This window comes from Tauraco erythrolophus, chromosome 1, assembly GCF_009769465.1.
Source record: "Tauraco erythrolophus isolate bTauEry1 chromosome 1, bTauEry1.pri, whole genome shotgun sequence".
NCBI lineage: Eukaryota > Metazoa > Chordata > Aves > Musophagiformes > Musophagidae > Tauraco > Tauraco erythrolophus.
In genome coordinates, this window is record NC_141465.1 from 75,832,725 (window position 1) to 75,852,219 (window position 19,495).

At 40.2% G+C, this 19,495-nt stretch overlaps 1 protein-coding gene across 1 annotated transcript in view; it reads right to left on the bottom strand.

Annotated features, from left to right (window-relative positions):
- Window positions 1-19,495, bottom strand: part of CLYBL (citramalyl-CoA lyase) — a 97,467-nt gene that overhangs the window by 19,569 nt on the left and 58,403 nt on the right. Inside the window, exons 3-6 of the mRNA XM_009989069.1 lie at window positions 9,138-9,326; window positions 5,523-5,624; window positions 3,596-3,689; window positions 2,073-2,240 (exon numbers count right to left, since the gene is read on the bottom strand). Of these exons, the coding sequence (XP_009987371.1) occupies window positions 2,073-2,240; window positions 3,596-3,689; window positions 5,523-5,624; window positions 9,138-9,326 (553 nt within the window). The remainder of the gene's footprint in view (window positions 1-2,072; window positions 2,241-3,595; window positions 3,690-5,522; window positions 5,625-9,137; window positions 9,327-19,495) is intronic.

Sequence of the window (19,495 nt, forward strand, 5' to 3'; positions counted from 1 at the left end):
TTTGAACTTGTTGTTAAGACGGCATTTCAGTATTTTACTCTCACGTTATCGGAGCACTGTCAGTGATATACAGAATTCCACTTTATACAAGATCATGGATTAAGCTAAGACCCATTCGTAATCTTCTGTGATCAATATTAAATTGGAAATGTTAAAATGTTTCATTTATATAGTTTTGGAATGAAATATTTTTGCTTTCAGTTTTGAAATGACATTTTATTTTAATCAAAGCCAGCAAGAAAGATTATAAAAAACATTCAATAAACTGAAAGCAAAAAATCCAAAAGAACAAGTGAAACAGTTTGGATCAATCTCAAGTATTTTTTTTCTCTTTTACCAAAAATATGAAAAATGCTTTTTTGTTCTGACTTGAACAGATTTTTTTAATGTTTGGTTTTGTCTTATTTTGGCCATCAAATCAGAAAAGTCAGTATTGACCTGTGTCTAATCATGGCTGGACTGGTTGTCAGGATGTTTGCTAGATTTTGGAAATGTGTTGATGATCATTGCGGTAAAGGCAGGAGGCAAAAAGCAGGAGCTGTGAGTTCACCTTAATGAAGTCTGTACCTTTCACAGATCTTTACTTCTCGTATGGAAAGGCAAGACACCTCTATGGCCGAGTTAGAAATTCACTTTATGCCCTAAATTGCCACTTATGACCTTTCATTTGTCTCTTATCTGGACCCTACCCTGATGTCAGGCAACTTCCACCGTACAGTCAGTGGACTCCAAACCACCATTAGTGTTGTTTATGCTGAGCGTTTCTAAATTTCTTAACTTGGTAGCCTAAGTTAAGTATTTAAATACAGGGTGAGCATTCAAAAAGGGTGCTCTCAAAGGTGCTAAGCATCTGCAACTCCACCTTCTGTCAACAGGAGGTTCAGATGCTTAAGTTTTTCAAAAATCAAGCCTTTCCTGAGGCTAGGAAATATTGATGGAGATTAGGTAGCCATCAGCAGGTGCTACCATTCAGGAGATCTATTATTTTCCCAACTTCAATCGCAGGCAAATGAAGGCTGGAAGTCCGCATGGACGTGGACAATGTAGTCATGAGGAGCTAACTGTTTTGCCTCCGAAAAAAGGTCTGGTTTTGCCAATGTAGAAGCTCAGCAGACAGTAAGGCAGAGTTTGTGCTGAAGAGCATCGATGGCTATTCTTTCACTGGCACGTCAGGATCACTTAAAAGAACGCTTGTTTTGTTAGATTTGGTGCTTTAAGGTATCTTATACCACTAACTGTAAAAATATAGTTTGCTAGATGGCGTCACTAGGACCAATGCCTTTGGTAGCAAAAACCTACGAGAGATGCTACTACCGTACGTACATCCTGAATGACGGTCAGAGGCAAATAACGTAAAATGTTTGTCCTATATGCTAGCGTTCTCTAATGCGTATGTCAAACGGCTGATTTCTACTGCAAAACCCCAATCTTTGGTGGCTGCGCTGTCCCATCGGGGTGTCCGAGTGATCTGGTACACCGGTCACAGGGTAACAGGCTGCATTACAGGACTCTGGGGCAAGGTGCCCGCTGCTCTTGCTGGCTGCCAATGCCCGTAGGTGTCACCAGCACTTACTGGGAGGGCAGCCAGGAGATGAAAAACAAATCAAAGAAAATAATAAGAAAATAACTTTCCCCTAGTAATTAGCATACGAGATTTGCTTCCCAACTCCCTTCTCCTAAAAGAGTATTTTTTACCAACAAAAAAACAGGAGAAAGGGATCCAAATGTTTTAAGAATCAATTGTAGAGCGGCCATCGCAGAGTACAGTATCGTCTTTCCCGCGCTCTGTGATGGGAGGAATCACTGCACAGCCTCCACTCCAACTCCTCTTCAAAAACAGTCACACGCTTCATGGGATTTGGTTTTAAAAAGCAGCCTGTGACTTTTTAGGCAAAATTTCCAGCCACAATTTTTAAGGTGCTAATAAACATAGAAGACCTTGGTATCACTGAGTTTTTCAATAAATGACCTGAAATAAAACCCAAGTTATTTGTCTAAGTGATAGTAAATGTAGCAATATATTTAAACTGAAGAAGCTGTGCATTATTTTGAGACATCGCAGAAAGCCATACCAGTGAATCCCATTGAGGCACCTTCTCTTGATTGCCTGCGGAGCCCATCTTCATCTCGGAAATCGATGTAAACAAGGTCTATTGCTTGAAGGCCAAACGCCTTTGCTGTAACTATTATTTTTTGCCTGGCATATAAAATATCGTGAGTTTCCTTACTGCTTGTTGCACCTATGAAAACAATGAAAACAAAGAAAAGCTGACAAGAGTGTTTGAAACCTTTCTATTTTAAATATTTCCTATGTAAAAAAAGGAAAGTCTCAGATTTCATTTAACCAATTTAGAAAACAAAAGAGGGGTGCAAGACTATATGGTCAAAATAATACTCTTACGAGGAAAAAAAAAAGCATTAGCAAAAAAAAAAAGTCTCTTTACAAACTAGCTTATAAAATTCAGATTTTGATTCAGTTCAAATCAGAAGTTGTAAGCCTGAAGTCAGTGGAAGTTTTGGCTGGTAAGGACTGCGGAGATGGGACTAACATGAAGTAATGATTTGATTATATTATTTACTGCACATACAGTGAGAAGCATTACAGCAAGAGAAGCTTTATACAAATCGATACACTGGGTACAACTAAATGGTTAAAAAATTCACACTGAGAATAGAATTGCACTTTCCTTGGCTGTGATGCTTGTCACAACTGATGTTCTAAGCTGAATATTTAAGCTTCAGTATTTGAATGAAAAATGATGGTAGATGACTTCCGAGAAGAAGCAAAAGTATTCACGAGACTTCATGTGCTCACAGGGCACCAGCTAAGCAATATGCTCACATGAAGGCTGGTGTGAAAAAAATAATTAAAAATATTCCTTTTCCTCTAGGGACACTATTTAGACACAGATTTCCAATTTTAGTAAAGCAATGTTAATTTTTACATTAACGTACCTATTTTTAATTTAAATGTTGATAACTCTGAACTATCATCTTTAAACTGAATCAGATTACTAAGAAGCTAAGTGGCCTTTCATAAAAGGTATTTGGAAATACTTTTTTATTTTTGAGGAAGACTAATAGTGCTTTCACATGAATACATGGCTGTATTGACATGGGATATATTTAAAGTAAATTTATGACAGGAAAATGTAGCTGGCGAGTATTTGCGTGATGTCAAAAGCCTGACAGATAATTGTCTGTAAGACGGTGGCGAAGCAGACACCAGAATTTTAGGACTCTAAATGTAGTTCTTAAAAGCATGTGCATGTTTCTTATGGATATCAAAGTTTGATATAATTTCAGTGACTCAACAGGTTTGTTTTTTTTTTTTCATTAATTTTTGGCACTGCATGGCAAGAAGCACGAGCAAGTGCCAGTGTCCTGTAACACACAGGGACCACATTTTAATTTCCTAGTGATACATTCTGCATAGAAAAAGATTAAGGTGAAAAGTGAAAATGTAAAATGCAGAATCAAGCATTGTCATTACTTTATTTATTGCTGTTGGAAAAGCAATGGCCACAAATCACATTGGGCTTCTCTGATGCAAACGTCATACGCTAACATTTATAGTAAAGAGACAGGTAACGACCTATGCTGGCACGGAAATCCTCTCCTCCAAAGACGACTGCGTCCAAATGAAAGCCAACCTGGGATCCTGTTCTCAGTGCTTCTTCACAGACAGCCTTCAAATGAGAACAGAGTATTAATTTCTACAGAAATGCAGGACAGACAGAGACTAAGAGGATATTACAACAACTCAGTGTTACCAAAATCCTTCAGCTAAAATTGCTCCTATTAAGCAAAGGCATTGTAGGTGCTCGACTATCCACAGTGCCTTAAAATGACTCAGCAAAAGAGAAAACATTCTCTTTCCCTAGGCACCTATATGCTTAGACTGTGTAAATCATAGCAGATCATAGATACCGTAGCAGATTCCCTACCTTTTGGTCGACTTAATGCCCTGGGTATTACTGTGATCGGTACTTCAGATATTTATGTAACAATAGGAAACAAAACATTTGTCAAATACTGCTTAAAAGCAAACAAAAAGTATTACATTTGATTAGTTTGACATGTAATATATCTGCATGAGAAATAGAAATAAATCAAGATCAGAATCTCTTTTATTAAATAAATAATAAGAATTATTTAAAATGGTTGTGGATTCCTTATAGGATATAAGAATTCCTTACAGGATTGCCAATTTAAAAACTTCTGCTATATATAACTAAAAAGTAGCTAAGGATGTTAAAAATGCAACAAGTGATGCAGAAAAATATTAAAATAAAAGCAAGCAAGATTTTGCTGCTCTAGCTATCCCATAAAGAAGTGCATTTCCAAAATATTACTATTTTATATCCTTTTAGATAATACTAGTATTTTTTAAGGCTAAGGTATGTGGAGTGAGACAGATGTAACTACGAGCTCTACTAGTGGGTGTTCTCCTATGGCAGGTGATGAGACAAGAAATTATTCTTTAACAGAGTGCTTTAAAAGGGAACTCTCCTGCCAACATCAGGAACTGCAATATTAAAAATTCCATTATAAAATACTGTGGGTGAAGAAAAATCTCAGCTGGCTTAAAATATGATTTAATTTTGGGTATGCACAGCAGACAGGAGCGTGTCTATTTGGTTACTGCTTTATTACGTTCCCAGATACGTTAGCGTGTGTTGCAAGATAAATGGCTATATCAAATGAGCAGGCTGCCTGTGAAGCCTGCCGGTACTTCTGGAGGTACTTCTGATGTGTGTGTCCTCAGCAGGTCCGAAACTTTTCCCTTAGAGCTTGGGAGGGGAACGCTGAATTCCTGGTGCATGCACGAGATCTTCCGTTTCGTTACCACACTGCCTTGCCTTTCTGAAAAACCTGAACTTGATAGTAAAGGTTGGGGAGTAATTTGTATTAAAATGCACTTTAAAAATAAGATTTGATCTAAAATTACCCTAAAAAAGGAGCATGTTTTTCAGTTATTTGCTATTTTCAAAGTTAGTTATACTTCTAATCTTAGCATTAAACACCCCATCATACACACAAAATGATAACATGAAATTTGATTGCAATGTTATTGGTAGAAACCATTATAAAGACGCCAGTTTAGCAATAGTGAAATTATGATTGATACTTTTTTCTAATTAAATGTTATAGAAAAGTCGAGTTCGATAGCTACTAAATAGCCAAGTGTATGGCAACACTGTGAGCATTTAAAATCTTTGGAGAAGCCCGTTTCTACTCCAAATGTGTTAAAAATGATAACAGTAATGCAGAAAGGTTTTGTTATTTGGCTATGTTATGGGCTATCCGGAACAGCTTTGTCACTGAAATATTTTGAAATTATGAAGGCCTTTACAATACAAACATGAGAGTCAAACGTACAAATGTTTTAGGGGATTGAACAATACGTTTAATATTTTTTAACTTCGCTTCCTTGATGAAATTAGGGGGAGACTGGGTAGCATTCTGCTTATCCTAGTTTGCCGAGATGGCGAAATATGAACACTTCAAGACCTGCTTACCTTAAAATTGAGCAAGCCCACTGCAGTTTCCACAAAAGGGATAAAGTTCATTGGTTCTACAAGTGTTCGGCCTTTTAGGTGATGTAAGAATTTATCTGAAAACTAAAACTAGACAGTATGAGCTATCAGGGAGAAAAAAAAAAGAACAGTCCACATGTATATATAACACGTTAAATTTTCACCTGGCTGTAACAACACCCCTCCCCGCTCCCAAAACTTAGAAGTGAAAAAACCAGCTTTTAACAAGGCCTGTGATTTGAAACCGCAGCATTCCCATACATTTTTAAGTTTCCAGGCTGGTTTGCAAAAAAAAAAAAAAATATCCAGGCTTAGCACCTCTCACCCAGGCTTAGTGAAATGCAAATCCCCGGGCCCTGGAAAACAATGAAGTGCTGCTGTACCTGAGGTCCGGTTTTGTTTCAGGTCCAGCACTGCCATCACTGGAAGTGCTCCCCAGCCTTCTAAGTGGCATCCGTATTATTCATTACGGCACCGTTACCCTTTTGTTCAATAGGCTTTTCTTCATAATTTTTTAGCTTACCTAGGAAGGCCTTAAAAAGGAAGTTTAATTCTTTGAAGACCAAAGCTTGCCAATTTTTTCCATGAGACCAGTTCACAGCTAGCTCTGAGCTGCCAGTGGGGTAGCCCAAATTCCAAAATCTATCATCTGGAAACATACAAAAGCTCTTGCACAGATTTTTCCCCTTTCAAAAGGGAAAAAAAAAAAAGGGGGGGAAAAAGCCCTTAGCCTATATTGTAAATCTATTATGTCTGTCCAGATCGAGTAATTTGTGCAGAGATAAACGTATCGCAGGTATGGCGAAAATATATTAGTAAATAAAGACAAAAATAACATATGCATATATTTTAAATTTAAGGAATATTCGACTATTAATGGATATCAAAGGAAAGGGAATTTTAATCATCTCTCCATTCAGTCTCAGTTGGGTAAATCATATCTAAGAGATTTGCATAAATATAAACCATCAAAGACTTTTCATCTTCAAAGGGGGTTTCAAGACCCTATAAGCTTTGTACTGTAATCATCGCAGGTCACAACCCTGCAGGAATAAGGCTGCTATGGCAACATAAAAAACTAATGCTTAAGGCTTAGCATAATATTCTGACTAATAGAAAGGAAACTCATTTTAAAAGCTGGCAGCCTATTTACCAGAAGCTGGATTAGAGGTGTTATTTCCCCTTTTAGCCTCCCCCCACTGCCCCTCCCCAAAAGAAGGAAAATCTAATCACCCAGATCTCGAAAAAAAGCTTTCCAGCAATTTCCAGTAACTTTACAATTAGGCCAAAATAAACCACAGCTTTCTTCGGTGAAGAATTCTGCCCTTTCCATCCCTGCTTTGCATCGTCACTGTGGCCCTCTCCATAACTTTTCTTTGGAGAAGAGTATTCCACCCAAAAATGTGGAAGGGAAAAAAAAATCAATGCAGTTCACATGTGCGAGTGTACAGTATGGCAGGTACTACAGTGACAGAACAGAGTAAATTTCATATAGGTAAATGCAGAAAATGAGGTAATATAATGGCATCAGCGTATATTCTTAAGACTCCTATCTGATTTTTATTTTTCAAGTGAAAAAAAGTAAAAAGTGCTACCTTGTTTATATTTTAGATGCAAGTTAAAGCAGCAGAGCTCTTCTTTTATGTTAAAATATTTTAAAAGTCACACTCCTAGGATGTTTGCTATCTTTTGTTTTGAAGGCAAAGAAAAAAAAAGAGGCACGTTTAATTAAATAGTGTCTCCCTTCCTCTCCCTTTTAAAAAATTTGCAATAAGCACCGACACAAAAGGTAACGAGTGGAGAAGTTTCAATTAATTTTTTTTTTTTCTCAAAAGGAGACGATTAAATGTTTCCGGCCCGGTAAAGTGTTCATTTCAGGGAGAAAGGGGGGAAAAAAAAAAAAAAAAAAAAGAAGGCGGAGGAAAAAAAAACCCACAAAGCTTGGGGAGGGGATGAAGTAGCAAGGCCTCAGCAATTCTTTCAATTCCAGTGCACACCCAATAGTGTGTCGGGAAGAATGCACACTGGTCGGGATTTGTGGGAGAATTGTCCCGCCACAAAGGAGGGAGAGTTACGCTTGTTATAGTCCAATAAGCCATGCCAGTCAAACAAGTACCCACACTAGGGACAAAAGGAAAGCAAGAGATTCTCACACAAAAGAAAACAAGTAAGCCCATCTTTTAGTTGTGCATCAGCCTCCAGGTTTTCTGCTGCACATAAATAAAAATGAAGGGAGGGGGGTGCGGGGGGGGTAGTGGTGGTGGTGGGGGAAATAAACAGCTTCTGGGAGGCTGAAAAATCACGCCGGAGTGAGTTTGGGGAGGCTTGGAAAAAGAAGGCAGCGGCACTGAGGGGAGCGTGCTCTTTGTGTGCAAAGGTTGGGCAAAGTGAGAGGGAAGCCAAAGGCCAGAGTTGTTGGGGCTGGCTCGTTTGCCGTGACGGAAATCAAAGTTAGCGAGAGGGAAGGTGGAAGGGGGATGAGGAGACAAAGAGTCCCCGCATCACACCTCGCCGCAAAACCTGCTTGGTGGCAGCAAGGGCCCTGCCATTTTGGAAGCATGAATATTCATTACTGACGAGTTACGTCTAACACTTACACGGCTGTGAGCCCTGAGAGGTATACTCCGGTTAATTTAATTAAATGTCGGTGGAAGGCGACGGAGGACTTTCCGTCGCGAGCGGCGGAGGCCGAAGGGGCAGTGCCAGGGAACGGACGGGGCTTGTCGCGTAGCCGACGCATTCGCTCGGTTGTACGCTCGCGCCTGATCTTAACGGTTTGATCAAGGTTAGATGCTGAGATTAAAATAGATCCTAATACGTCTGCCTGCCTTTCATCACAGCTTGCACGCGGGCCAGTTGCTCGGCTAGCAAAAATATAGGAGTGAATAATTAAGCATTATTCCTTTACTGGCATGTTACAGAAATAATGGTGTATCTAAACAAGCGTCCCCCTTTTCTTGACAATTAAAACAATTACAGCATCATTAGCCCTATTTCAAAGTTTTCTTAAGTAATTCGACATGCCAACCATTTACATTTCAGGTTTTTATTGGCTGAAAAGTCAGTCGTGAAACACAAACACACCTGTCAGCAATTAAAAAGGAAGAAATAGAGAACTGTTCAGGAAATAATATCTGTGCTAATTAAAAACACTAGTTAAAAGCTTCCTGTTTGTTCCTTCAGTTGCCCCAAGGAATGACCTTCCCCCAACTCATTTTTTCGCATGTCGCTAACATGGTTTCTCCATGTCCTGCTTACAATGCATGTTGCTAAGGCTCACGGACAGAGACAGTAATTTTGCTTGTTAGGATAGTTAGAAAAGAGTCAGATGCTTATGCTTCTATTTTTGATAATATACTCTGACATCAATATTAATTATTTATTGATTGTGGGAGAAATAAATCTGTTTTTCTTTATGAATGCAAGGTGTTCCACGTATGCTTTTTGTATAGACCATTTTGCACCCATGTAAATGGATGCACTTCCCAACAACATTCTATGGTATCTGCAGCCTTCCTCATAACTCAGAGTCATCTTTATGCCTGTGAACTTGGCACAACAGCTTCAGTCAAAAGCTGCCGTGTTGTTTGTACTCACCCATCTGATTTCTTCAACATTTTCAACCTTTGGCAGCATCATGCTTGAAGGAAGGGTCTTGGACTGCAAAAGTACCTCTAGATCTTCTTCTGCAAGACCGCTGGACACAGAGTTTATCCTAACGCACTTTTCGGCATGGCCAAAGTCAAATTCGTCAAGGGTTTTCACAGCTGTCAGTCTTGCTTCTCCCTATGATATATATGTATTTAAAAGCACAAGAAAAGGAAAGAAAGCTTATTTTCTATTGACAAAAAAGTGCACTGAGCAGAAAACTTGTTGAAATGACGTGGGGAAAAAGCTAGATAGCCAATGTATTGGTGTCCCCGAAATGTCTGTCACTCCTGGACTTTTATTGAAGCAGGCATCATCAGCACCTCACAATTTTACTTTCCTCATTTCTTTATAACTAGTAAATCAAACGCTCAGGTTTTATGTCTACGTATTTCTACACCACCACTTGTAGAAAACTTAACTTTTGTGTCCACTATGACTGAACATGTCGAACAAATACAAATCTTTATACTAATCACTATGCATTGCACTAGCCAGCTGCACTCACAAAAATGGCATGTTAATACAGATGCATAAAACAATTTTTCTAATTCAGCTCTATATTGCCTGTCCTAAAACAGCATGGATGTCAGTAAGCACAGAGGTACACACACTCTTTTGGTTTTGCTATATCAATGGCAAATCTCTATGTATCCAAAGTATATTAAAGTCCATAGTAGAGTTCACAACTCGCACGTGAAAACAATGCCTAAATAACTTGTAGATTTTCCTTGAACCATGTAAAAAGCTTTTCTCCTGCCAGCATAAAACAAATATCCAAAGACACGTGCTTCCCGCTGCCGTTCACTATTTTCGTGAGTGTAAATTGACAAATCTGTTTAATATTTGATTTGCATGAAGAATACTTGCATGCTTTTCTGAAATGAAATGCATTTCTTGACCTGGAGAAGAAGAGGGTGGGGGGGAAGGAGGGCGCTGGGCTCCCTGCTCCTGCCAACTGCAGTTTCAACCTCAAATTCCTTCCACTCGCCAACAGCCCCTAACAAATCTGCATTGTCAAAATGCACACTTATCAAAAGTCATTTCATTTGTGAAGAGTTTTTATGGGGCTAATAAAACTTTAAAGCTCCTGACTCGCGGAGGTTCAGGAACGACTTTAACGATATGCAGTTGCTGAATAGAGATGCTTTTCAAGAAAACAGGCGAACTCAGGGGGAAAAAAAGAAATCATCAAAGTTAATATCCAGGCTACTACCAATCAGTGAGACAGCACATGACAGTAGATTTAAACCAGACGGATGCAAATCTCTGCCGGTGAGAGGGGCAGAGGCGGTTTCCCAATATGGTCTGAGTTAAACAGTGTGAGGGAACAGTAGCTTACAGTTGTCAGGTCCCATCAGAACAGGGTCTCCCAGGCCAGTTTAAGACAGCTCTGCAGCGTGCTGATCTGCAGGGCTGGGACCCCCGATAATTAGGGTAAGTTTAGAGAAAAGCAACTGATGGCTCTAACCGGTTAAAAGGAAGGAATAATGAAGCAGAAAGTTAATGAAATCTGAAGCAAGCAGCCTTCAGCTCGGGGCTACTAGCCGTGCTTCTCCGAAGGCTGGGAGCATATGCCTGTTAATCGGACAGACGGGAACAAGGCGCACATGTCCGCATCCCTGTGCTGCGATCAAGGGGCGCGTTCAGAGGTAATCTCTGGGAAATACAGCCCGAAACGTTTGAACTGCTGTGAATGGACTCTGACTGGGGCCATTAGGAAAGCCACACAAAGATGCATGCAGTTTACTGCAAACACGTCCAGCTGGAAGACAGCTCCGGCGCACAGCCGTCTAAAATGGTTCTTCCGAATTAGGTAAACCGAACCATATGATGCCATTACTGGGTAATACAAATCCCCTATGTTTTCCTTCTCCAAGCAGGGGTAATGGGTTTCTAGGGCTGGGCCGAAAGTTGCTGGATATGATGCAGAAGGGTAGCTTAAAAACACGCTCCAAACCAATTTATGTTTTTAATTAAAGTCAGATTATCACCGTTTCAGTACACACTGATCCAATTTGCAAAAGAAAGATCTCCCCAAATTATCCACTAAGGCAGCATCCAGTTCAAACTGAAGGCACATCTCTAGCAAACCTACAGTCTAATTCATTATGATTTTTTTCAGATTGTAATAATGAGCGGTAGATCGTCTCAGTAGCTATTTTTCTCCTCAGGCTGCAAACTCCCTTCCCAAAAAAGACAGATCGTGTCTTTCTAGGTATATTTCCATACAAAACACTTATTAACAGGCTGTTGCTGTTATCAATTTACATAAACTAAATGTGCAGCCCTCTGGTACGTATCCCAAAAATAACTAACAACTTCACTGAATTTATACCAACCAACAAACATGGGGAGGGGGTTGTTGTTTTTTCCCATATTTTAACGGAAAATATGTTGCTATGTTAGTTAACACACCCATGCCATCTGTTGGGTTGAGAATTGATGCATTTGCTTAGAACCACTACATTTTAGATCTGTCTGCCTAGATACCCCAGGAATGGAAACATTTCTCTTCCATGATAAAACACTTCTAGTCACTATAGTTTCCACATCAGGACTCATTTTACGTTTTTGATTGTGGGCCAAACTGAGAGGACCTGTTGCCAAAGTCAGAGCTCATGAGGGATCTGACTTGGTGCCTACCTTTCCTACAACAGAGAAAATCCCACTGATGTTAGTGAAGTGTATCAGGTCCCCAGTCAGGCTTCCAATAAAACATTTCATGGGTAAATAAAAAAATGTACTAAAGCCTCTGACTAAATGTACTAAAACCATGGAGGAAAGGGAGACCCCTTTCTGCCTCATTATGTACAGAAACGTAGTTGCTATTCTTATTGTAGGATTCATGCGAAAAGCTAAAATATTAAGCTAAGTGAACTACTTTAAGACTGCGACGGCAGAGAAAAAAGCAGTCCATGATAGAATAAGGTCTTTATAGCAGTAGACACAAGAATAAACATATTTTCCAAACAGTATGCAAGTCCCTGCCAAGAATGGTCAAACTAAAATTTTTAAGGAACGGTGAAAGGAATGATTTTCCCTGTTCTTCACATGAGAACTACAACATCAGATAATACTCTGTCACAAATGAATAGCTGATAAAGAAATAAACTTGATCGTTAAGTAAATGATTCCATCCCCAGGTAGCTTGCAACAGTGGTATCCCCATTGGGTCCCATGTGGGTTGGGTTCTTCATCAAACTGAACAAGAGAGAAAGGCGACAGAGAGCTTCACGGTAAACAGCGATATTATTCAAATATGCTAAATTTGCAACTCATGCTGGAAAACCCACTGGGAAAAGAAACGATGGTCAGGGTGGCTACTTTAGCATCCCTTCTGTTTGACTCCGAGGAGGACACGGGAAGGTGTTCATTACCATGCGCAGCTACGCCAACTGGAGGAGATAAAGGATTCAGTGACACAGCATTGCCAACAAATCCACCGCCACCCAGACACACAGGCACTGAAATTAAAGACGGGAATACGCGTGTTGCCGGCTCGATTGGCACCCATTAAACCTAATAACTAACCATCCTCACGAGTTCCTAGCTCTGAATTATCAAATCTGCAAAGAAAACAACATCCGTCCACTTTTACACTCCAGTGGAAGAGGTGGTCCCTCGCGGCGGGGCTGCGCAGTCTCGCCATCTGGAGAATAAATCGAGTGTGAAGTACAGTATAGTTTGGGACCAAGCTCCGTGGCGGCAGCCCAGCAGTTAGTTCATTAGTCCCAAACTTGCGGGGATTAGTGCGGTATCAGCTCCACTGTCGGATGGGATCAGGCAGGCAGAGCGCGAGACTTGGGGAAGGGGGTGGCGGCGAAGAAGGAGCCCCTCGGGCTTGTTTATCAAACTGCACAGTATAAGTGCACCTAAATAGGTGCCTTTGGTAACAGTATTATCATAGTCTCCTACCAGCTGAATCAGTACCTTTCCTTCTTTCCTTATTTTCTTTTTTTGAGTTATATGTCAAGACATAGAAATTTCCGCTTCAAAACAGAAGGAATGCCACAGAGCTGGAAGCTCAGCCACCCACTCACCCTGGACACAGTGTTAATACAGCAATAATGAAGCCAAGATGGTCAGACTGCAAGAGCAGACAGAAAAATGACATTTTCTTCTTTCTTTTCAAACTGGTACGATAACCCACAAACCAGTTTTCCAGCACCATGATTTCTACCTGTCTGATTTTGAGGACAAAATTTGTTTTGCTTTATCTTTCTTGCCTAGTCTTACTCCTTTTTTTTTTTCTCAAGACCTTCAGTTCTTAATGTAAAGATAGTGGGTATACTTAAAGATGTGTATATGTATAGATCTCATCCTGTTAACATCTTTTGGTGATAAATCTTCATATGGAAATGTAAATATATGATGCCCTAAAAAGGCAGGCCTGAATCTATCATCCTCATTGCCGTAATAAGTTTGCATGTTTCAAATGGCAGAGGAAAAATTAATTACTATAATCACAATTCCAGTTATTTTTTGTGACAGGTCTGACACGGTAAAAACATACAATTATGTGTTAATGCTACTTCCCTGGAGCGGTTTGTTTACAGGACTTGACATTGCTGAATCTTTTGTCACTTATATCAGTGCATACCCTACGAATGCATCTCTCAAATGAGATTCTGTGAAAGCGCACGTATTATACATCCCCAGTCTTTTTTGGGCAAAACTGAGTTTCTGCAGAGGGAAAGCCTGGCATTTTTTACGTGCTTCGTCCCTGTCAGTGAAGTGATGTCATACAGCATGATACTTCATTTAGTTTCAACTTCACAAACAGGACTGGCAAGAGAAAAGGCAAATTACATTTGTTTTTAAGGAAACAAAGAGAACTGTAACTGCGGAGCGGAGCATTTCTGAGAGCAGGAGGTGCCTGGTTCATAAGACCCATCTTCTACCTTACATGCATCAGGTACTTGTGAGAATAAATCTTGGAAATGGCAAATACTTATTTCTAGTTAGTCCTGTCAGACTGCAAAACTGCTGTAAAATATGCATACAGCACAAAGCCTTCTGGAAGCTGTTATTAAATGATTTCTTTTAGTTACTTTTGAGCAGATAATCAGTGGAGGAGTTCTGAAAGACTTACGAAGTTTTAAAACACATTTTCTTTTGGTTCGACAGGGAACATACCAAATCCACCATGTAATCCTAAAGTAAAGAAGGGGCAGGAGTGGGGAGGAGGAGGGAGAAGAGGCCTTCCATCGTATACGTCAGTGTTTCTCCTCTGCAGTTCAGGCAAACGCACATTTTAGAGCACTGCAAGATTCTGATTTTTCCACTACTCTTTCCTGAAATTGTTGCATTCTCTCTTTAATAATTATTTGGTCTATTCAAGCCTTTTCTTTTTTTATACCAACCTTTTCACTTTTCTGAAAGAGAGATTCTTGATGACATAATGAGTCATCTAATTCTGTGCATCTCTAGCATCTGCTGCTTTTCTCTCTGCTAATTGTCTTTACAAGCTGTACATGGTCTAGCAACACTAAAATGAAGCAAACTTTGGTGACCAGCATTATGAACTAATCTGCAATTTAATTATGCTCTGCTGAGGAATCTTAGTTTCTTTGCCCATCTTCCTAGAAGTTTTATTTAAGGTCTAGGAACGCATCAGTGCACCTCTCAACAATATTTATCCTGTATTTTTAAAGGACAAGACCTCTTAAAGCTGTTTATGAATAGCTGGGAGCTGTTTGCTGCCATGGAGGCTTAGCAAGACTCTCCCTCCCTCTACCAGTGTGGTCAACGTGGATCCTGAAGATATTAGGTGAGGTCTATCCAACCTCATCAGAGTTGCACAATTTCCATATATGATGATGAGGTGATGGCCTGGCTTGAGATGCTGTGAACGTGGGGAACCAGAGAAGAAGAACCCGAGGTCCACCGAACTGGCAGTCCAGGACCCAGAGCCCATGAATCTCCATAATGCTTTACAGTTGCTCAGCTATGTAGGCATTATATTTCTGCTGAGCTGGGGTATCCAAGGCTGTGTATATTAGTGCAATGCAAAAGCAAGACATTTTCACAAGTTATGTTCAAGATTATTTTCCGACTTGCATGTATCTCATAGAAATTTAAATAGAGGCTGGTAGGCTGCTAGAATGAATTGGCACATGGAAATATTCATGTAATATGAGGACTTAGTATAAATATCTCTGTAGCAAAAATAATACAGCATGGGAGTGTGTGTGTGTGTATACATAAACACAGAGACAGGCTTTTATCTTAAGACTATGTGTACAGAAATATTTCAAAATTTTTTTTAATGACAGCACTATATACAGCAGCTTCAATAAAAGAAAATTTTGTTCATGTATGTAGGCAGCTATTCTCCTGTCTGCCAACTTTTATAAACACTTACAAAAGAGATGTAAACAACTTTTCAATTAAGACAAATCAAGCTAACACTAATTTAAGCTGGCTGCAAGATGTAGTCTCTTTACTTTTTTCCCTGGCTTTCTGAGAATGCTTTTGGTTTTGTGACAGATTAGCATCACAAATGAAAATTCTTTAGAAACATTAGTGTTAATTAGTCTTCCCGGACAGTCTGAATCAAGTGCAGCACGATGAAATGAGACCACAAAATATTCAATCTGATGTATTAAATAATAATAAAAAAGCTACACATTTATTTCATTCCACACATGAATTTAACTGTATGTTGTGGTTATTTTTATTTTAAAATATTCTAGTTTAAGATGCATTTTCTTGGTATGATGTAATAAATTATTATTTATTGAAAATGTGTACATTTAGGCATCCATTTTTTATTTTTATAAATGTAACTTTTTGTTAATGCTGATAATGAAATACATTGCTCTCTGTCAAAAGCACATTTGCTTTAACAAGTTTCAAAGATCGGCAAATGGGCACCATCAGAAGTGCTGTCTAATTACTGCCTCAATTATTTAATAAATTATATGGAAAAAAAACCCCAACAATTAAAGCCAAACGAGGTAAACATTAAACAATGTGGAAAGTTAAAGGCAAATAAAAGTTTATCAGAAAGAAAACAACGGCCAGAGGCTTATGCCTGCTTGTACCGAAGGAGCTAGCATCTGCCCCAAGATGCTCAGAAGCCCCTAGGAATGAAGAAGGCATTAAGAAACATCAGGTCAGCTGTGCCATAGTTTCCTTCATCCTTCCTCTTTTCTGGAAGAAACTTTTCCCAGTCCACTCATAGTCTCAATAAAACTAGGTGTTTCAAAGAGAAAACTTGGAACAACTCTGCATGTTTTTTGGTAGTATGCAAATACTGATTAACGGCTCTTATCTCAGTATTCATAAAGTGCTTTATCTGCATTGGTATATTAGCAAATTAATATTCTGTAATGTAATCAAAATCCTACAGAATTCCCCAAGTCCAAGCGTTTATAGGTCATGCCCACAGTAAAATCATACTTGTGCAAAAAAGCTCCCATCTCACCCTTCTCAACTTACGTTTTAAAGTTAAGGGGTGTCACCTTGTAGATGTGCGAGTTCCCATGCAACAGGTTTAGCACTGGATTTATGACATCAGCTGGTCACTCAGGTGTCATACGCCAAGCAAGGCACCCGCAGGATGTCATCCCACCAGGTGGGTTTTTGCGCCGTCTAGAGAGGACTTAAACCATCTCACCGGCAGCTTTTTAAAGCAGAGATTATCTCGTGTGGTCCTGTGTTCCCTCGTGAAATCATGTTTGTCTCAGCTTCTGTTTATGGACACTCTGAGAAAACCTGTACCATCAGAAAAATTAGTTCCCAACTTCACCTGAAGATCTTGGGCCCAAACTGCCCACAAAGCACAACTGCTCATCCACATCCAGATTCTCTGTTGGGGAGTCAATTATCTATTTCCTCCAAACCAAAACAAAGGTGTGATTTTAGAGATGGATCCCTGCAGGCATCACGCCCAAAGAGCAGTATGGGCAGGACTGCACCAAGTTCAGCTGCCTCCACCCTGCTCAGTCCTGTGATGCTTCCCCAACGAGGCCTGCGTACCCTCCCAACACTCACATGTGCCATCTTGCCATGTCCCAGGGTGTGCAACACATGTCCTCAGCTAAAGGTTAAAAGTCCCCACATTGAAATGGCACACTGCTCATATTATTCCAGCTGCTGGAAATGAAGAAAAACAAACGAAGAAGGTCCCTCAAAGCCCCACTGTGTGTCATGGGGAGATCCAGACCCACGTGCTATATATCCATCAGTCTGCTTAGATGTTTGCCCCTATGCAATGTGGACATGAGTCTCTGCCCCACGAGGCGAGGGCACCAGCGATCTCTCCTTGGATCAGATGCATTTAGTGTTGTAGAAGCAGCCTGTAATTGCAGTAATTACTTCCATGGGAGAATAATGTTAGGAGAATATGAACATAATTTTAGAGGTTTTTAAGTTTAGAAGCTTGAAAGAAGTAGATGCCAGGAGCAGTGAACAGACAGCTCTCCACGGGGATGTTCAACACAGGAAACGTTGATCTAACAAGCTTTGCACTAAATTGACACAATTTTTTCTTCCCGCAAAGCAAACTTGTTTTATACATGTATTTATCAGCCAGTGTTTACCTTAACAAAGACTCACCTCACTACACTGGACTTTGCCAGAAATCCTTCTTCTTTCTCTACCAGAAGGGCTTCCTTCTGATAGAGATCCCGCTTGGATGGGTGCCTGGGGTGAGTCAAGGAACCCAAATATCCCACTCGACTCCAAATGCAGGTTTTAGCACCTCCTGTAGGCAACATTTTCTCAGATGCTCCCAACCACGTGACGAAGCCCGTTACAGCTAGCTGTTCACTCTTGGCAGAGTCCCTGAAGGATGGGGAGCAGTACAAAAGCAACTGCACTCCCTTCTTTCCACCCTCAGACTCTCGAAGTGGGAGAGGGGAAACAGCACCAGAATGCCATGTCCTGCATGTCCCTGCATCAGCAGTGACTAGCTGAGGCAGGAACTGAGCTCTCACATATAAAATAAGATCAACTCCGTGACTCATGTACTCATGGTAAGAAGTAAGGACCTTTTAGAAATGACTTAACTGGTTTTCTGTGATTTAAGCCAAATCTGACAACGTGAATTTTTCCCTGCCTAGACCTATGATCAGTGTTAAAGGAACTGAGATTTTTCTCCAGTTTGAAAGTGGGACCTGAGGAGGTGGTTATTTTCTAGGTCGAATCTCTCCTGTGTCAATCCTATGGTGGTAGTATGGTATTTGTACATCACTGAGAGATGTATTGTACTGGTATGATATAATACACATCTTTATAGACATGTAGAGAAGAAATCTTAATTTCTTCAAAACCTTTTTAAGTTCTTCATTCAGATATTCCTGATTGCAGTGGAACAAATTATTGGAGCTTGTGACATTTCTTTCCCTAAGATTTTCTTCAACTGTATTTTTTTCCTCATGAAATCAACTATTTTTAATGGTAGGCTGACTGAGAAAGTGCTCCTTAGTGAAGCTTCTGGAATATCTGTAAAGTTTGAAGTAAGGTTGGTGCATATTCCCCAATAAAAGGATAAGATAAATCAACATATGTTTATTTCTGCAAGATCTAAGCAGTTCCTACCCTCTTCTGCTTATTCATGGAATCATAGAAGGATTTGGGTTGGAAGGGACCTTAAAGATAATCCAGTTCCAACCCCCCTGCCATGGGCAGGAACACCTTCCACTATATCAAGTTGCTCAAAGCCTTATCCAACCTAACCTTGAACACCTCCAGGGATGGGGCATCCACAACTTCTCTGGGCAACCTGTTCCAGTGCCTCACCACCCTCAGAGGGAAGAATTTCTGCCTTCGGTCTAATCTGAATCTATCCTCTTTCAGTTTAAAACCATTGCCCCTTGTCCTATCACTACACACCCTTGTAAAAAGTCCCTCTTCAGCTTTCTTGTAGGCCTCCTTTAAGTACTGGAAGGCTGCTAGAAGGTCTCCCTGGTGCCTTCTCTTCTCCAGGCTGAACAATCCCAACTGTCTCAGCCTGTCTTCATAGGAGAGGTGTTCCAGCCCTCGAACAATTTTTGTGGCCCTCCTCTGGACTGGCTCCAAGTCCTCCTTATGTTGGGGATCCCAGAGCTGAACTACCAGAGTACTCTAGGTGAGGTCTCATGAGAGCAGAGTAGAGGGGCAGAATCACCCCCTTGACCAACTGGCCACACTTCTTTGGATGCAGCCCAGGATACGGTTGGCTTTCTGGGCAGCAAGTGCACATTGCTTGCTCATGTTGAGCTTCTCATTAACCATTTGTACTCCATGATTCATTTTTTTCTCTATGCAAGCATTTCCAATGCAACTGTTTCTCCAGCCAAGATGCAAACTGGATGACT